Consider the following 15,978-nt stretch of genomic DNA (forward strand, 5'->3'; position numbering starts at 1 on the left):
TAACACGGCTAATTCCCAAGGTCCTTTAAATCTCAATGTATACATCGTGTCATACCCCTCGGGAGTCTTTCCTATTACACAATCTCGAGCACTCTCTACTTCTCCTTTTCTTAATGTTCAACACATTTAAAATTTATTTATTTAAAACCTAATTCTTTCCCATTAGCCTATAAACTCTTTGAGGACAGGGACCATGTCTATCTTGTTCACTACTATAACTCCAGTGCCTAGTACAGAGTAAGTCCTTAACTTTGTTGAATCAATCAATCAAGCAGCAAACTAAAGGCTAGATCTGCCAAACATTACGGTCCTATTCTAGGAGTTGGCAGGCATCCCAAAGTCTTAGCCACCTAAGTCTTAGTAATACCTTTACGCTCATGTTCACTTGGTCTGGCAGAGATTAAGATTTGCCTATCCAATATTTAACCTCTGCATTATTGGGAAGGCAATGTCTTTTATAGACAGGGGTGGCCAATAATAGGTGGGGCAACAGGAAAGCTCTTTAAAGGGTTGATTCTACTAGTAAGTACACCCTTTGGACTTGCCCTTCTTGCTTGGAGCACAGATGTGACAGACAGAGCAGCAGTGATCATCCTGCAGTCCTTGGGTAAACGTGAGAGTAGAAGCCAGCCTTGAGGATGATGAAGCAAAAAGAAATAGGGGGACTTCTCTGTGGCGCAGTGGTTGGGAATCCGCCTGCCAATGCAGGGGACACGGGTTCAAGCCCTGGTCCAGGAAGATCCCACATGCCGCAGAGCAACTAAGCCCATGCACCACTACTACTGAGCCCGCGCTCTAGAGCCCACGAGCCACAAATACTGAGCCCGCGTGCCACAGCTACTGAGGTCTGCGCGCCTAGAGCCTGTGCTCCGCAACAAGAAAGGCCACTGCAATGAGAGGCCCATGCACCACAGCGAGGAGGGGCCCCCGCTAGCCGCAACTGGGGAAAGCCTGCATGCAGTAACGAGGACCCAATGCAGCCAAAAATAAATAAATAAATTAATTAATTAATTTTAAAAAAAAGAAATAGGGAGCTTGGATCTCTGATGACTACAGAGCTGCCACACCAGGCCTCAACTGCCTAGCTTTAGACTTCTTTTATGTGAGGGAAAAAAAGTAACGTCTGTCTTGCTTAAGCAAGCCCCTACTTTTCTGATTGTTATGTACGATGAATCCAATCATAACTGATAAACCCAACGCCTGAAGTGAGTTTCAAGAATGATCTTTGGTTTAGAAACAACTTTCCACAGGTCCTTTCCCTAGCTAGTAGTTTCTTTTTATTGTTCTACTTCTTTCCTAAGGATCTTGAAGCACTTAAGAGCATGTATTTCCATCCATGCATAGGTTCCTCCAAATCTCTGAAATTGCCTACTTTGCCTGGCACTCCAGACCTAAGTGTTGACCTGGAGACTTGTGCCTATATCACCATTGCAGGCACACCAACTCCAAAGTCTGCAGACTCAAAATCAATCCTTTGCAAAATTCTAGGATATTTTAAAGAGTTATGAAAGAACTCAACACAAATCTGCTCAAGTCTGTGTCCTTAACAGTTATCAGATGTAGCCAATTTACTTTATTTGAAATCTAAGATATGCAATTTGTTTATTTTCTTTCAGACTAATACTCTGTTTTTATTCCTTTTTTGAGCAATAGGTATCATTGATGAAAGATTTTTAAAAATCAAAACCTGGGATCTTTTCCTTTTTGATCTCCTCCAGATAAGGAAGAAAGGGCTGGGAAATGCCAGCCTATTGTTTCTTGTAGTGTGTGTGTGTGTGTGTGTGTGTGTGTGTGTGTGTGTGTGTGTGTGTGTGTGTGTGTGTGTGTGTGTGTGTGTGTGTGTGTGTTGTGTGTGTGTTGTTTCTTGTAGTGTGTGTGTGTGTGTATGTGTGTTGAAGGACAGAGAGACAGAGAGAGAGAGAGAGAGAGAGAGAGAGAGAGAGAGCGCTCTCCTATTTCCAGCAAAGCACAAAGGTCTCACCTTCTTCCTCAACAAAGAACTCATAAATTTTATTCTCAGGTAGGTCACAGAGCTTTCATTTGGCTGGCCACTTGGAACTCCCTAAAGCTAAAAGTGCTTTCACCATCTCAGCATTTGTAATTTGAGCAAACACTGTATAAATCCTCGTGCTTTCTACCCAAGCGTAGGCCAAGAAGAAATCTGCTGTTTCATGTGTGCCTCAAATTGCATGGAATGTTTTCTGATTGGAAGACTAGTGTGACACTCACCCTGCTATTCAAAACAAGCCCCTTCACTACACTGAGTCACACTGCTGGAGTATCAGTCACTTCATGAGGCACATTCAAACAGTGGGTAAGTAAGAACTTTTAGGGTTTAGAGTACCACATGCAATTGCCTAAGTGCCAAAACTTTAATGACATATAATAATTAGATAGGCTAGAAGAGAACCCCAAGAACTGAAAATTTGTAACAAGATAATTACAGATGACAGTGGTTTTTTAAAATATTTTAAAAATTGCTTCTGACTTAAGTAAATATCTTTTTAAAGGTATAAATCAATCAAACTTATTATAGAAATATTAAGGGAAGAAAGCCTAAATATTCAAAACCTAAGTTAAGTGTTGTTTAGAAAGTTTTCAGGAAGAATTTTGTTGGCTTGTTTATTTGATGGATTTTCTTAAAATTCTAAAATAAGCTTCCAGGTTTTCCTCAAAGGACCATTTTGTGTGTGTAACACAACCATCAGCCAAAGCTGCCACGTCCATTTGTAGAACCAATATCCTTTGTAAGGGACAGTTGACTTTATTTGCTCATAGTTGCAAATTCATTTTTAAAAAAATGGATTCAGTGGATAAAGAAGATATGGCATATATATATATATATATATATACACATATACACACAGTGGAATACTACTCAGCCATAAAAAGAATAAAATTTGGCCGTTTGCAGTAACATGGATGGACTTGGACAGCATTATGCTAAGTGAAATTAGTCAGAGAAAGACAAATACTGTATGATATCACTTACATGTGCAATCTAAAAAATAAAACAAACTAGTGACTATAACAAAAAAGAAACAGACTCACAGATACAGAGAACAAACTAGTGGTTACCAGTGGGGAGAGGGAAGGAGCGAGGGGCAAGATAGGGGTTATGAGGTACAAACTACTATGTATAAAATAAATAAGCTACATGGAAATATTGTACAATACAGGCAATATAGCCCATATTTTATAATAACTATAATGGAATACAACCTTTAAAAATTATGAATCACTATGTTTTACACCTGTAACATATAATATTATATATCAACTATACTTCAATTTTTTTAAATTCCCCCAAAATGAATTCTGATGGTAGCTACTGCCTGGGACATTGGCACCTAGAAAGAAGTTGTCTACTCCTAAATACATCTTGTACTAAACAAAAATGGATAGAAAACAAGTACCGTGCTCTCTCTTCTCCGTTCCCCAGTTAATTAACTTGTGCAGTCGGTCTCACTGTTCTGACTACCAAGACTGTTGGAAGACAGGCAAAAAGAGCTGCTGGCTGAGACCCTGGCAGCAGTACAGATTAGACTGGAATGTGATATGTGATTCTGCAATACTCACGGCAAAGGGATGACTCATGCCTGACGGTTATAAACAAAAAGGGAAGCCATCACTGTCTCCTGGAGACAGGGAGTGAAAAAAATTCACAGAGAGGATGAGCCCTGTTCTGGGTCCTACTATGGCCACCTGAGAGGGAAGACTGACCTCAGACTGTTTCATGGAAGGCTGTGTTCCTTCCTGGCACTTAGAACAGTGTCTGGCACTTAATGAGCATCCAATAAATAAATGTGCAGTTGGACTTCCCTGGTGGTCCAGTGGTTAAGACTCTGTGCTTCCACTGCAGGGGGTGTGGGTTTGATCCCTGGTCGGGGAACTAAGATCCCACCTGCTGCTTGGCGTGACCAAAAAAATAGTAATAGTAAATAAATAAATAAATGTGCAATTACTGGATGAATAAATGATGCCTTTACTACTTGCTCAAAACCACTTTCAATCATCCTATATAAAATTTTCTATTTTTAGCCCATATCCCACACATTTATCTGGAACTGCTATTTGCATCTACTCCAGGAATGAAGCAGTGAGTAAGCATTTTGCTCCTAACTCAATCAAGGAAGAAGAATCCCAGGGAATCATGACAGTAGGCCATAATTCCCATTTTGAGTCACAGCAAATTCCTAAAGAGATTTCTCTCTTAGAATACATCTGCACAAATCTGTCGAATCTACATAAGTTGATATATTACCATCAATTTTCTTGGCAAGATTATGAGAATGTAATAGAAAGGAGATTGCTACTCTGCAAACACCAGAATTTACCTCTCTGGTTTTGTTTTTTATGTAAAAGCTTTTTATGTAAAATGACACTACCTTAAGTGCCAAGAAGAAATGCCTCAATCACTGAAGCCTGACCACTTCCTAAGAATATTGGCTCTTACTGGTGAGGACTCCTTACTCTACGGCTCATGGCACATTACTGAAACTCAGTGATAGCTAAGGATGATTATCTTAACTGATGGTTCAAACAGAAGATGATCACGTACTCAGGTAGGTCATAAATATCTTTGTTTTCCCTATAGTTCTGAAGCCTCATTACATCACACAGAAGAGAAGTACATAACTATATAAGAGTCCTGCCCTTGCCCAGCAACTGACACAGCCTCGACTCCAATCCCTGTCTCTGTATTCTACCTATCGTCACTATCAATTCTCCTCCCATGCCCACTCTCACAGGGCAATGGGAGGTTTTTCCCATCTGTTTTTACACAGGATTGATTTTTCCTCATTTTTATACAGTTCCCTGAACTATCACTCTTAAATGTCAATTACATATAAAGGCAAATACCTCCCTCTTCTTGTTACACTGTAGAAAATCCCTTTACTCTTGGTACAAACACTCTCCATTGGGGAGCTGCTTTCTAGAATGTAACAGGCCACAAGCAGCTGTGTCAACCCAGAGCTTCACCCCAGCAGTCAGCATAGAACAGATACAAGCTCACCTCCCTACCTAGTAAAAAGTAGGGAGTGGTAACTCAGAGGCCATAACAAGACTTGGGAAAAACCATAATCCCAACCAAAGCCCTGAACTAGCCACAGAAAACATGAGGCCATCATGCTAAAAGTGGAAGTATGTTTACAATCCCAAACACCCCAAAGTAAAGGCTTTAGGTCTGCGTCTCAACTCATAAGCATGAAGCCCTTAAGGATCAGAACTATCTGATTTCATACTGTGATGAATGAGATAACAGACAAGTTGACAAGAATGTACTGAATAGCCTCTGTGTGGTCTGTTGGGTTGGCCAAAAAGTTCGTTCGGTGAGGGAATACATTGTTTCATAAAATTCTTGGTGAAAATGAAAAACGTGTCTTTTATTTTTACTTAAAACCAAACGAACTTTTTGGACAACTCAATACCTTGTGGATATTCAAACATCCAGGTACCCACATATACAGATAAAAGCAGGAAAGTGAAGCTTTATTCTCTTATCACTTACTAGACCCAATCAAGAGAGACCATAGTAGAATGGAGAAGAAGGAAGAAGGGGAAACTTTACCTTTTAACTTTATAACTTTAACTTTTGTATTTTTTACCTTTTTATAACATCTCTCATTTTATTACAAAAGTACTTCATAATAATTATGAAGAACTTTGCTTCTAACTAGAGCAGAATAACTCTAAGTAAGCTGGAACCAGAAGGACTTAAGTTTGACAAAAGGAAGGAGTCCCACCGTGGATGGCTGTCAGGGAAGGGACAGGTGACTGAGAGAATAGGAAATCCTCTTCTCAAGGACACTGATTAATTCATTCAAAGGGAGACTTGCTAAGTGCCTGACACTGTTCTAGATGCTTTACACTTAGTCTCTTATTTAAGCCTCACACCAGTCCTAAAAGATACAGATTACTACTTCTATTTTACAAATGGGGGACACCCCAGCACCACAGTCACACAGTTAGTTAAGTAACCAAGCCAGGATGTAAGTCCAGGCCCACCTAACTACAAAGACAGTGTTTAAACAGTAACTGAAGGTCCACTGTGTCAGGAACTTGTCTGGGCTGGTGTTAGGAAAGTTCTGAAAGAAGAATAAAGGATGGACAAGATGATTTCAGGGACCCTAACAGTCCTACTGTCTATATTAAAAAGTATACGCTGGCTATAAGTAAAAGCCCTGCTCTGCTATGAAACAATGCTGCAAAAGAAGTCAAAAAGAAAATATTTTTAATTGCCCGAATAACAGAATTTCTGCCTGCTGACAGTACTTTCAACCTTTGCATCTCTGAATCAGGGAGGATTCCCTACCGCCACCATCCATTACCGAAAGGGAAACACAAACAGATCTTTGAGATAGTGAAGATAGAAAGAGATGCCACTTGGTGCAGGAAAGAGGCAGATAGGATCCTTAAAAAAGGGAGAAAACATGAGAGGAAGATTAAGACCATAATCTCTTGCCAGATTTTCCCCCAAAGAGCTAATCTTAGAAGGCCAAAAATGAATCGGTGGTGAATTGAGAAAATATAGCCTCAGCTTTAAGCTGTTCTTTTTAAGAGGGATCAAGGCTACTACAGTGAGCATAGGGATTTTAAAAAGAATCTTGCCTCTAAACCACATATATCCTTAATAGGTTAAATTAACCTATTAAAAGTATTACCAGGTTTCTTGGCAAAGAGCAATGTATCGGTTATATTTCACTATGTTAGTGTGTGTTAGGGGAAAGGCAAGAGCGATGTTAAATTCAAAGAACATAGAATTACTGCCTAGAAGGAACTTATAATTTAGCATTTGCCTGAACTTCCCATATCCTTTTTTAACACATCACTTTAGTTCCCCTTTCTTTTTGCCCCATAAAATCAGGGTTTCTTTAATTATGTTTCTAGAATAGCATTATTTCTCTTATACATATTACCCCAACTTTGTTTCTTTTCCCTTAGAAATGGCCATCTTTGACCTAATTCCATACACTCTCTCCTCCCAAAAGTATCTGCTTACCTTGAAGATAGTCACCCAAGCTTCTTTCCAACTTTTTACCAGTCAACTGTTATCTTTCAATCTAGATACATTCAAGAGAAGACACAGTATCTAACTAAAAGTAAGCAACACATAAATTTAGTTTCATAAGGCACCAAAACAAATACTAAAAACTAGACAAAAACTGAGAGAAGCTAGTTTTCTAGCCACAAACAATGTTTAGTAAATTTGGGGGTTAAAATTTTGCATAAATTTGTGATTTTTTAGTAAGATACTTTGATTTGGGGTTATGAAAGTATTAACTGCTGATAAATTAAAACTAACAGTGTCTGTATGGATCAACAGAACAGAATAGAGAGCCCAGAAATAAACCCACACACCTACAGGCAATTAATTTCCGACAAAGGAGGCAAGAGTATACAATGGAGAAAAGACAGTCTCTTCAGCAAGTAGTGTTGGGAAAGCTGGTAGGTCAGTCACCCAAGGCAATAGAAATAAAAGCAAAAATAAACAAATGGGACCTAATCAAACTTATAAGATTTTGCACAGCAAAGGAAAGGATAAACAAAATGAAAAGACAACCTACAGACTGAGAGAAAATATTTGCAAATGATGTGACTGACAAGGGCTTAATTTCCAAAATATACAAACAGCTTGTATAACTCAATAACAAAAAAACAAACAACCCAATCAAAAAATGGACAGAGGGCTTCCCTGGTGGTGCAGTGGTTGAGAGTCCGCCTGCTGATGCAGGGGACACGGGTTCATGCCCTGGTCTGGGAAGATCCCACATGCTGCGGAGCGGCTGGGCCCATGAGCCATGGCCGCTGAGCCTGCGCGTCTGGAGTCTGTGCTCCACAACGGGAGAGGCCACAACAGTGAGAGGCCTGCGTACCGCAAAAAAAAAAAAAAAAAAAAAAAAAGGGCAGAAAATCTAAATAGATATTTTTCCAAAGAAGACATACAGATGGCCAATAGGCACATGAAAAGATGCTCAACATCACTAATTATTAGAGAAATGCAAATCAAAACTATAAGGAGGCGACAGAGGAATGGATAGAGAAGATATGGTACATATATATAATGGAATATTACTCGGCCATAAAAAAGAACAAAATAATGCCATTTGCAGCAACATGGATAGTCCTAGAGATTGTCATACTGAGTGAAGTAAGTCAGACAGAGAAAGACAAGTATCACATGATATCACTTATACGTGGAATCTAAAAAAATGGTACAATTGAACTTATTTACAAAACAGAAATAGAGTCACAGATATAGAAAACAAACTTATAGTTACCAGTGGGGGAAAAAGGGGGGAGAGATAAGTTGGGAGACTGGGATTGACATATATACACTACTATATATAAAATAGATAACTAATAAGGACCTACTATATAGCACAGGGAACTCTACTCATTACTCTGTAATGACCTATATGGGAAAAGAATCTAAAAAAGAGTGGAGATATATATGTATAACTGATTCACTTTGCTGTACACCTGAAAGTAATACAACATTGTAAATCAACTATACTCCAATAAAAATTTTTAAAAATAAATGAATAAAATAGATTACAACAGCAAAACAAAACTGTAATGAGGTACCACCTCATACCAGTCAGAATGGCCATCATTAAAAAGTCCACAAATAACAAATGCTGGAGAGAGTGTGGAAAAGAAAGAACCCTCCTACACTGTTGGTGGGAATGTAAATTAGTACAGCCACTATGGAGAACAGTATGGAGGTTCCTTAAAAAACTAAAAAGAGAGTTGCCATATGACCCAGCAATCCCACTCCTGGGCATATATCCAGAGAAAACTATAATTTGAAAAGATACATGCACCCCAATGTTCATAGCAGCACTATTCACAATAGCCAAGACATGGAAGCAACCTAAGTGTCCATTGACAGATGAATGGATAAAGAAGATGTGGTATATACACACAAGGGACTACTACTCAGCCATAAAAAAGAACTAAATAATGCCATTTGCAGCAACATAGATGGACCTAGAGATTATCATACTAAGTGAAGTAAGTTAGATAAATACCATATGATATCACTTACATGTGGAATCTAAAATATGACACAGATGAACTTATTTATGAAACATAAACAGACTCACAGACAAAGAAAACAGATTTCTGGTCACCAAGGGGGAAAGAGGGTGGGGGAGGGATAAATTAGGAGTTTGGGATTAGCAGATACAAACAACTACATATAACACAGATAAGTAACAAGCTCCTACTGTATAGCACAGAGAACTATATTCAATATCCTGTAGTAAACCATAATGGAAAAGAATTTGAAAAAATATACATATATGACTGAATCACTTTGCTGTACAACACTGTAAATAACTAAAAAATTATAAATCAAATTAAAAACTTTTAATTTTTAAAAATTAAAAAATAAAAATATCAATGTCTGTATGAAATTACAAACAGATTATTTCCATTGATGGCTACTGACTGAGGGTTATAAAGAGAAAATTTTACTACTCCAAATGGTTAAGAGTTCAAAGTAGTAAAAAAAAAAAGTTTATTTGCAAGTCATTAGACCTTTCCTGGAAACATCAGTCTACTTTAGTTCCCTGAAATACACCCTACCAGACATCACCATGAGCCAGTAACCATGACAGTGTGTGGCAGCCTGGCTGCCAGGTGACATGTACATTTGTCCAGAGGGCCAGAAAACACCTGGTAGGGATAAACAGGCTATTGCCTAGAGCAGAAAACTGAGAGCTATGAAACTGCCACGGAAAATGAAATGCCACTGCTAGGCTGCAGGAATCCCATCTTAGGCTGGGGACGTTTAATCATCTCTGCTTCTTTTTATTCCTTTTCTTAGAGGTGTTCATAGGGAAAAACATATACACACTCACACATCAGATTGAGGCAACTCTAAGGCAGACAGCTGTGTTCCACTGGACTTGTAAAAGGAACAAAAAAGAAAAGGAGGTGATGTATGTACCAGAAAGGGGGTGAAGGTTAGGAAGGGGAAGTATGTAAATGAAGACAGAACTAGTGAATATGGTGAATGGCAAAATGTGTTGCCAGCTGGAAACTGACATGTTTATTTATTTATTTATTTATTTATTTTTGCGGTACATGGGCCTCTCACTGTTGTGGCCTCTCCCGTTGCGGAGCACAGGCTCCGGACGCGCAGGCCCAGCGGCCACAGCTCACAGGCCCAGCCACTCCGCAGCATGTGGGATCTTCCTGGACTGGGGCACAAACCCGCATCCCCTGCATCGGCAGGCGGACCCTCAACCACTGCGCCACCAGGGAAGCCCGAAAATGACTATGTTTTAACACTACATGAGGTTTCAGAAACTAACAGCTTGATAGTATTCCTCTATTATTGAATTATGAACTGAGAATCTCAGGGGACCCAGAGCTAAAAAGCTGGGAATACTGTGGTATTCCATGCGGGTACCATGTGAGTTGGCCTATTCCAGAACAAACTGAAAATGGCTAATTTATGAGGCCTTTAAAGTAACGTATTAGAAGAATGACCATTGTATAAGAGGGTAAGGGGAAATTCTGTTTTAATAATTTGACAGTTAAAAATGAACATCTCACTTCCCCTATTTCAATCTTGGTTTCCTTTAGCTAAATGTTTCCTTTCTTTACCACTCCCTTTACAAACCAAATGGAAGGGCTGTTTAGAGCTAACTCCCTGGCCACAGCCCTGGCTGTTTAGAGCTAATATAATGGGAGCTAAAAAAAAAAAATCTTTCTCACTGGCACAAAGAATATTCAAGGTAGTTAGGAAGTGCTCCCAGCAGTAAGCTGAGCATCCCTGATACACTAAATGGAGACAGGAGCCTGACTACAGTGACTGAGCAGGGCCTGAGGGCCCCAAAGGCTGCTAAGGCTCCTCTGAGGCTCAGCATCAAGGGATTCTAAAGTTAGAAATGCTGTTTCCACATCAAAACCAGCGGAGAATAAAGCAGATCCGGAGAAACACTAGCTAAGGAAGCCTCACAAACCACATGAAACAGAACAATGAGAGGCTGGAGAATTCCACAAGAAAAGAGAAGAATATTTCTCAAGAAAGAGAATATATATTTCAACTGTGCAGACAGAAAGTTAATTAGGGGTCTCAACTTCCCTCCCAGCCAAGTAGCCTCCTCAACTGTTAACTCAGTTTGAGTGCTTACTTACTACATATACCTGGAGCAGCAATGGGAACTCTCACCAGTAAGATACGTGCTCAGGTATGCACTTGGGAAATGGCTCTCACTTTCTTTTCTGTGACTTTACTTTATCGCCTCAATTCATGGGACCAAAGTAAATGAGCATTAAAAATTAAAACCAATAAAGTGAAGGGACACAGAAAAATCAATCAGATAATGTGCCTGTCCTGCAGATGGCTTTGTTCACATTCCAAGACTCTTTACAAAAGGCAAGAACAGGAAAAATCACCACCCAACCAATAGCAGTCATTTCAGCTATTTAACAGTGTTTTTTAAGTTGCAGGTCACAATACATTAAGTCAGATCATCAATTTAGTGGGCTGCTACCATCATTTTTTTAAAAAAGAAGTCAAATAGAATAGAGAAGAAAATATCAGTGTGTTTTGCAAGAAGTAAAAGTATTGTCTTATGAAACTTTATTTCACATGTATGCGTGTATATGTGTACTGGGTCCTGATAATAAAATGTTATTTCTTAGAGTGAATTAAAATCTAAAAAAGTTTGAAAACCACCACGCTATTGGACACTGAAGGAACTAGACCAGAGCAGAATACTATAGAGATTGTGTATGGATCAAATACTTAGGAATTGTGAAGAAGTTGGCGGGTCAACTGAGCAGGCTCAGTCAATAAACAAAGATCACTGTCAGAGCTACTGTCAGAGTTATCCAAGAACTCTAACATCGTCCTGGAGCTAAGCAGTGCACGCTCCCAGTCTGAACACAGAGGAAAGCCACCGCTGAAACTGAGCTGAGAGGAAATGCTGGCTGGTATACAGAGCCCCCTCTAGCATTTATCAAGATAAAGGAAATCTGGACTCTGGAAGGAAATGAGATGGCAGTCTCTACTTCTAGAGGATCATAGGCCGAGGCCACAACCAAAGGACTCACTCACTGACTGAGATCAAGCCTTCTAGAACAGGGGTAGGTGAAGAGAAGAAGAAACCGTTCTCCTAGTCCTGCCAAACTAGCCCTTCCTTCCTGGCACGGCTAACCAAGGAGATGGACGCTCTGTTTTGAGCACATCTGCATTCTTTTATTCCTACCAGCTCCTGATCCCTGACATAGTCACCTTCCCTGCCCATCCCCCCCATTCTCCTGACCCCCAACATAGTCACATCCTCTGCTCATCCCCATTTGGCCTAATCAAATAGCCCAGTCCTAGCTATACAGAGACGAGTCCTTCCTAAATGGAGATCTGAATACCAGATAGACAATATGATCTTTTAGGAGATGCCGCAAGACCTATGTTCTGTTTGGGAGTTGGAAGAATATCTTTGAGAAAAGCAAAGATATTCTTCAGATGACGGGATCTCCATATCTCCTTACATTGAGCCACACCTGTCCTCAAGTTCTGAAGTCCCTTAGAAAGTAGGAGACATGATCTGTCTCACTTAGTAAATAATGGCAGGTCTAAGGAAAACTTCAGAAGTTCTTCACTTGTTCTCAACTTAAATAAGAACATTAATCATCTTATTTGCACCTTTCAGAAAGGGATGGCTAGAGACAATTCTAGCGACACCTTCCTGCTAAAAAATGAAAAAAGGATTTCTAACCCTGATCCTAATTCTGTCAAAGCACACTTGAGATGCAAGTAACACATTCCTTCAGTTTTAGACAGGAATTAAGCAAATTGCCCAGGGCCTTGCAGCATGGTAGTAGAGGCAGCGATGGGCACTGCTACAGCCTTGTCTGGTTTTCAACTTCCTAGATCATGTTCCTTTGACTCTGAGCATCAGCTGATGCTCAGAGCCCAGAGTACATATTGCCAAATTATTTTCTGAGAAAGCTCAAATACAAGGAAAGCTGGTATATATCCGTGCAACTATGTAAGTATGAGTTTGGTACCTGTAAGAGAGCATGGTGCATCGTCACCTCCAGTTCGGCTAAAACATGGGCAGCATCCTCACTGTCCTCTTGGACCTCCAGGTCCTCCTCAGGGATGGTGTCCCAGTTGCCCTGGTGAGCAACCAGCGTGTGCACTAGTTCATACTGGCCAGGGAGTGCCAGGCTGACCCGAGTCTGAGTCCCATAGGTGAAGCGGAGGCGCCGAAGCTTACAGTTCTCCTCACTGCCCAGCTTGGTGGTGGGAAGCACCTGCACCCCCAAGAGCAGGTTCAACAGCTGGCACTTGACACTACAGTCCTGGCCGAGGATCAAGATGCAGGGGAGGCAGTCCACAATCTGCTGGAGGTGCTTCTCTTCCTTAGGCGGGAAGGAAATGCAGCTCAGCTGGCCTGGTTGGGGAAGGGGAGGGTGGAGAAGGAGAAAGGAGTACAGAGAGAAGAGTGAGGAGGGGTAGGGAGAGACTTCCAGGGAGATCCCATTAGGATGTCAGGCTCCTAGAAAAGAAATTTCTAGGAAGCTCTTGGCTAAAGGAGGTACCAGGAAAACATCCCAGTCAGAAAAGGTTCCTCAAGTATCAAACAGGATTCCCCTCTCTGGCTCATTTCCAGAACAGTTGTTTCTATCCAGAAAGGTGGCAGTGACCTGATCTACCCTCCCCTCTCGTTTTTCAACCAGTGGAGGGACAGCCTAAGGAGTTTACAAGGACTCAAGTATAAGATCATTAAATTGACAAAGCCAGAAAGACTACACTAACTGGGATGTGAATCCAAGAACCGAATATATCAAAATGAAAACCTTCCTTGTGACACAGACCTAATACTTGAACATATAAAGGCCCTTTAAAATGACTCTACCACATGCAGTTTTAGCTTATTTTCCTCATTTATAACATATTTTATAACTAAATGTATCAGCCAGTCTTTAAATACGCATGTATTGAAATAAAATGTTATTCAGGTGTGTATAAGCTCTAGAATTTTTTCTGGTTCATTTCACTGATGGCTGGTGACAGCATCCCAGCTGCCAAGTCATCTGTTTTCTTAAAACACTGGGTGCTCAATTAAGATCAATATCTCCTAATCAAATCACATTCTTTCAGTTTATGGAGGACGAGACCCTGAATAAGACAAAGGGAAAGAACTACCTGTTAGGATAAAATCCAGGCAAATCTAGGAAGAGATGTGATCCATCTCAGAAATATCCTTTCAGGGCACCACACTCATCTAAACAGATCAAATAATACTCAAGAGAAAACAAGGGGCGTCCCTGGTGGCACAGTGATTAAGAATCCGCCTGCCAATGCAGGTGACACGGGTTCGAGCCCTAGTCTGGGAAGATCCCACATGCCTCAGAGCAACTAACCCCGTGTGCCACAACTACTGAGCCTGTGCTCTAGAGCCCGCGAGCCACAACTACTGAGCCTGCGTGCCACAACTACTGAAGCCCGTGTGCGTAGAGCCCATGCTCCGCAACAAGAGAAGCCACCACAATGAGAAGCCCGTGCACCGCAATGAAGAGTAGCCCCCGCTAACTGCAGCTAGAGAAAGCCCACGTGCAGCAACGAAGACCCAATGCAGCCAAAAATAAATAAATGAAAATAAAAAATAAATTAATTTTTTTTTAAAAAGAGAGAAAACAAAAGTCTTCCTAAAGTATGAGAACATCTTTTTGGGAAAAAGAACCAGAAATTAGTTGACTAGAACTCTCATATTCTGAACTCGATCACTCCCCAGCTTGTTCAGTGCCAGTGCCTGCCCAAGTCTAAGATTCAGGCAACTTTGTGTTTGTCCAGAAAGGCACAGACACACGGTTCTTAGGCTGTTAGAAGTCCAATCTCCGAGCCAAATACATACATCTTAATTGAAATTTAGGGTGGCAGCAAGTGAAACAGTATTTGCTTTAGTCACTTAACCATGAGCTATTCATTTTGTTTATGTAACTGAAGCAAGAGAGACCTGACTCATTTAAGAGGTTGTCCTACTTCAGACTCTACCTATCCTGCTTCAAACTCAGTATTTCAAATCCTCAAATCTTTTTCTCTCCCACAAGTGGCACCACCAAAAGATTTAAGGAAGTTGGCTTTCACCCAGCCCCCTTTATGAATTTCATTAAGCCCTTCCTTTCACATCGGCTTATAAGTACATCACCTGGCCAGCACATGTAAACCAGTAATACGAGACACTGAAACAGGAAATCTGTTCTCCTGGGACAGAGATGAGAAAGCAAAGTGTTAACTGAGTGCCCAATTCTGTGCAAGGTATTTACTAAGCTCGAGAGTAAAACACCAGACCACTGGTCTAATTTTTGACCCACTGATACAATCTAAAAGCAAGGGGACACAGCCAATTGCTGTGCTACCACTTAGCAAGTAGTGAGTCCTGAGTCCCTTCATATCTTATTGACAACTAAACAACACTTACCACAGTTGTCAGGGAGGAAAAACAATTTTCCTCTACCCTTTTAGTTTCCTCTGGCTGGGTCTAAGAATTAAATTGACATGAGACAGATTACCAGGAGAAAATGAAATTTAATTAGGTACACATGGGGAATCCGAACATGCGATTCCAAAGACGGGTTAAATGAGATACATATGTCATCCTGGACTAAGGAGAGGGGGTAGGGGGCTCAGTCTTCAAAGGGAAACAAGGCAATCCACAGTAAGAATGAAGAGTAAATGTTTGGTAAAATGTTTGCTGGGTCATCCAGAAACAATGGGACATAGAGAGGACTTCGACCAAACAGGCCTTGCTAGGTTCCTCCCCTGACTACTACACCTGGTTCATATTACACTGTAGCTAGCCCTGGTGATAGCTCTCTTTCTAGGATAGGCCCTCTATCTAAATTCTTTTAGGCAGTTAAGGCAGAGGAGATAAAAGCTCTTCCTGAGCCTTTTGTTTCTTTAAAACAACCAAGCCTAAAGTAATCTTCATACCACAGAGACACATT

General features: G+C 40.6%; 1 protein-coding gene across 1 annotated transcript in view; it reads right to left on the reverse strand.

Moving 5' to 3' along the window:
* DSTYK (dual serine/threonine and tyrosine protein kinase) overlaps positions 1 to 15,978 on the reverse strand; it is a gene marked incomplete at its 5' end in the record, with an annotated part of 54,131 nt that overhangs the window by 17,603 nt on the left and 20,550 nt on the right. Inside the window, one exon of the mRNA XM_082833750.1 lies at positions 13,033 to 13,421. Coding sequence (XP_082689876.1) covers positions 13,033 to 13,421 — 389 coding nt within the window. The remainder of the gene's footprint in view (positions 1 to 13,032; positions 13,422 to 15,978) is intronic.

Source organism: Leucopleurus acutus (genome assembly GCF_964270905.1).
Source record: "Leucopleurus acutus genome assembly, chromosome: 2".
NCBI classification, from domain to species: domain Eukaryota; kingdom Metazoa; phylum Chordata; class Mammalia; order Artiodactyla; family Delphinidae; genus Leucopleurus; species Leucopleurus acutus.